The sequence below is a fragment of the Leptonychotes weddellii genome, unplaced genomic scaffold (genome assembly GCF_054177405.1).
Source record: "Leptonychotes weddellii isolate Sample4059 unplaced genomic scaffold, ASM5417740v2 HiC_scaffold_11763, whole genome shotgun sequence".
NCBI lineage: Eukaryota > Metazoa > Chordata > Mammalia > Carnivora > Phocidae > Leptonychotes > Leptonychotes weddellii.
In genome coordinates, this window is record NW_027695718.1 from 1 (window position 1) to 4,148 (window position 4,148).

The following is a 4,148-nucleotide window of genomic DNA, read 5'->3' on the forward strand; positions in this document are numbered from 1 at the left end:
TAATCCCTGTGTCTTTCCTATTTTGGGAGTTCGTCCTCCTAGTCATTCTGTTGATGGGTGGTTGAGGAAATGTATAGAGTCCAATTTATTGACCAGAACCCAAGCAAGATGCACCTGTTTTCTAGGGACCTTAGGGTTGTTGGCCTCTTGTTCTCCCATTCTGTCTTCTGTGGGGGGGGGGGGTCGGGTGCCTGCTGTGCTGTTACTCAGGCAACCCTGTTTGGGCAGAGTTGCCCTGACCCCTGTGGTGGGGGATAGGCTCAGTGAAAACCGGTTTTGGGGGGCTTTTGTTCTCTGGCAGCTTTCCCTGGTGGCTTTCCGTGTCTCTTCTGAGATTCAGAGCAGAAGAGACTGTTTCCAGCCCTCTGCCTCAGAGCAGAGAGATCGCAGTCTGTTCTTCAGTGAGCTCTCCAGGCCACACTATCTCCGTTTCTGTCTGTGCTGCTATAAACTGCAGCATCCTGGGTTGTGCACCCCTCAGCAGCACTCCCAGTCCTTGCATCCAGGTTGGGGCACGTCTTTCCCCTTTGTGTTTCTAAAACCGCCAGCTTCCCCCAGTTCGCAGGCGTGGCCCCGCTGCTCTGGGTTTCCCTCTGGGGGACTGCCCTAAAGTCCTTTTCCTGCCGCTACCTGTATGCGAGCCTGTGCCCCATCCCTAGCACAGAAGGCTATGGCTCACCGGCAGTGTAGGATCCCCATGGCCAGGCTCCCTTCTGTTTATCCTCTGATACCTGCCTGCAGAATCACTGCTTCCCACTTCGTACCTCGAAACCAACTGCCTAGGATATTGTTTGTAGAACTCCAGCTCCTATCTTCTTACATCTCAGGCTGATTTCATGAGTGTTCAGAGCGGTCTGGTAGATATCCAGCTCAATTCAGGGGACCGGTTGGAATAGGGCCCCTACTCCTCCACCATCTTTTCCCCCCTCATTTTTTATATTTTTATATATTTTATCCATTGGCTCTGAAAAGCATGTATTATATTTGTTTTAATAAGAATGGCCACAATTAAATATTTTAATATTTATATTATACCTAAATTAGGTGTTTGAATGAGTTGGGCAGTTTTTATAAAGTAGGGATATCTAGCAAAACACACATCTTGGTGATCATCACTATTATCCTCTGATAGAATTATCACATTCTTTGATCTTTTCCAGCTAATTGAGATTTATATCTCAAGTAAAACTGCATGACTTTAAGGTAAATAATGTGATGATTTGATACACATTTGTATTGTGAAGTGATTAGCACAATCAAGTTATTAACACACCCCTCACCTCACAGTGCTTGTGTGTGTGGTGAGAACACTTGAGAGCTACTGTCTCAGCACTCGTCAAGGGTACAATACAGCATTGCTAACTAGGGGACCAGGCTGTCCATCACACCCAGGACTATTCATTGTACACAGTGATTAAGTCACAGACCTCTGCTCTGTCTTATTACAGCTACTACATGAGTAGTTACCAACCCCTCATACATCACAGCACTTCCCTGAGAACTAGGTGCTCACATCCCAGGCAATGTCTCTCCAGATGCCTACAGCTTATTTCTCTTCAGAGCAAGTGTGTGGATGATTTCCAAACACATGGAGTCAGAATTCATTTGCACATATGCAAATTATGTAAATTACATAACAATCTTTAAAATTACTTATGTTAATTATTTTTAGTTCATTTTTCTCCTTGAATTTAAATATGGTTTTCTTTTTCTTTTCTTTTTTTTTAAGATTTTATTTATTTATTTGTCAGAGAGAGAGAGGCAGTGAGAGAGGGAATACAAGCAGGAGGAGTGGGAGAGGGAGAAGCAGGCTTCCTGCTGAGCAGGGAGCCTGATGCAGGGCTCAATCCCAGGGCCCTGGGATCATGACCTGAGCCAAAGGGGAACACTTAATGACTGAGCCACCCAGGTGCCCCTGATTTTCTTTTTAAAAACATTTTCACCATGGAGACTTTTTTTTTTCATTATGTTATGTTAATCACCATACATTACATCATTAGTTTTTGATGTAGTGTTCCATGATTCATTGTCTGCGTGTAACACCCAGTGCTCCATGCAGAATGTGCCCTCTTTATCACCATGGAGACTCTTGATAACAATTTCCCACTTTTTTCTTTTAATATTCTGCAACAAATACCTCAGACATGTGTCTACTTTTTTTTGGCATGTTTATATATTTTTATAGTACATGCAACTCACAGAAAGAATTAATTCTAATTAAGGTTGAAGTGTTTAAAACATTTTTTATGGAAGGAAATAATGTGCTTCATGGAGTTTTTGGAAATTGAGAGTCATGTGGGACAGACATATGTGGGAACATTTCCCCCAGAGACCAGGGCAGAGTCAGATGTGACCCTCAAGGCCTAGAAAATGCCTAAGAGTATAGAATAAGAATTGTCCAGACTTCTGAGATATAATCTGACAATCTAAACAGTAAGCCTAGACTGACATATTTTGGAAAACTGTCTAGTGTTGGACTCAGAAATTAAAATTCTTTGGTAGCCAACTTCCTTCCAGAATTTATCAATCAGAAGTTTGACTGTGAGTAGAGAGGTGTCTCCAAAATTATAGCTTATTATTTAAAAAGGTTCTTACAAAATAGGTTGCAGAGAACATTGACTTTGTTTTTTTCTTTACTCTTGGGTTGAGTGTGCATCTTTTCAAAGAGCAGATTTGCATGGTCCTCTAGGATCTACCCACAAGTCAAAACTTTTTTCTCCAGGATTCTCTGGAGAGCTGCCTTGATCTCCTTGTTCCGTAAACTGTAGATGATGGGATTGAGCATGGATGTCACCACTGTGTAGAACAGAGCTAAGAGTTTATCCATTCCTGGTGAATGGTTGGCCTTGGGTCTCAAGTAGGTGACAGACCCAGAGCCATAGAAGAGCGTCACTACAAGCAGGTGGGAAGAACAGGTGGAAAGAGCTTTATGGCGGCCTTCCGGTGAGGGCATGATCAGCACGGCAGCTAGGATTCTGCCATAGGAAGCAACAATTAGTAAAAATGGGCTGGAAATGCAAAGAATGGCTGCAACAAAGACCGCAGCCTCATTATGGGATGTATCACCACAGGCAAGAGCCAGGATAGCGGGGAGGTCACAGAAGAAGTGGTCTATTTCACAAGGGCCACAGAAGTTCAAGGAGAAAATATAGTTGGTCTGGCCCAAGCCTACCATGCAACCCACTCCCCAGGAAACCAGTGCCAACTGGACACACACCCCACGGCTCATTCGAGTTGCATAGTGGAGTGGGGAGCATATGGCCATGTAGCGGTCAAAAGCCATGGCTGCCAAAAGACAGCACTCACTGATACCAAAAAATGTAAAGAAAAACATCTGCATAGCACACCCCTCCCGGGAGATTCCCCGGGCCTCACTCACAAGGCTCTGCAGCATCGTGGGTATGACTGAGCAGGTGTAGCCAATCTCCAAGAGAGACAAGTTGGCCAGGAAGAAGTACATGGGCATGTGGAGGCCCGAGTTGGTCCGGAAGGCAAGGGCTATGAGGGCATTGCCTGTGAGGGATGCTAAAAACATGAGTAGGATAAGGATGAATAAAAGGAAACACTGTTCAGTGACCTCAGAGAACTTGGCAAATGCAAAATGCTTGACAGACAGGCTGTTGTCCTGCCACAGGGAACAGCTGAGATTCATGACCTGGGGGAGAGGACAGCAAGGAAAGTGTTGTCCAGCTATAAATGCAAATCTCTATGTTGCTTTTAATGAGCTCTAGTAAGTCAGAGTTACATTTCTTAACAGCAATTCTAAAATTCAAAAAGTTTGGAAATTGCACTTGTCCTCACACCTTTACAAACCACATCCTGTTCTGTGTTCACAATGCCAGTTGATTCATTCAAAAATACACCTAGTCACCAAGCATAGAATTGAAAAAAAATTAACTTCAGCTTAATTCTGTCTTCATTTCTTCCATTAAATCAGTCGTCAAATACTGCCAGACAAAGGTCCTCTCACATCTGTCCTTTTCTTCCTGTTTCTGTTATCACTGAGTTCTTCACACATTCATTCAGCAAGGGTTTTTTGAGTACAGAGTATTCTGCACTTACTACTTCAGGTCTGAGATTTAACAATGAAAAAAAGAAAAACAAACACCATTTCTTCCCAAATGGAACTTATTTAGTGAAAGAAATCA

The 4,148-nt window shown here is 43.4% G+C and overlaps 1 protein-coding gene across 1 annotated transcript; it reads right to left on the reverse strand.

Annotated features, from left to right (window-relative positions):
* Positions 1-2,304: 2,304 nt before the first annotated feature.
* Positions 2,305-3,886, reverse strand: LOC102728569 (olfactory receptor 10C1-like). The gene has a single exon (XM_006746419.2). The coding sequence runs from the start codon at positions 3,650-3,652 to the stop codon at positions 2,693-2,695; it is 960 nt and encodes a 319-aa protein (XP_006746482.2). The 5' UTR covers positions 3,653-3,886; the 3' UTR covers positions 2,305-2,692.
* Between the last annotated feature and the right edge of the window lie 262 nt (positions 3,887-4,148).

What these genes read in the sequence shown, in the direction of transcription:
- LOC102728569 (XM_006746419.2), bottom strand. Translation starts at nt 3,652, where the DNA reads ATGAATCTCAGCTGTTCCCTGTGGCAGGACAACAGCCTGTCTGTCAAG.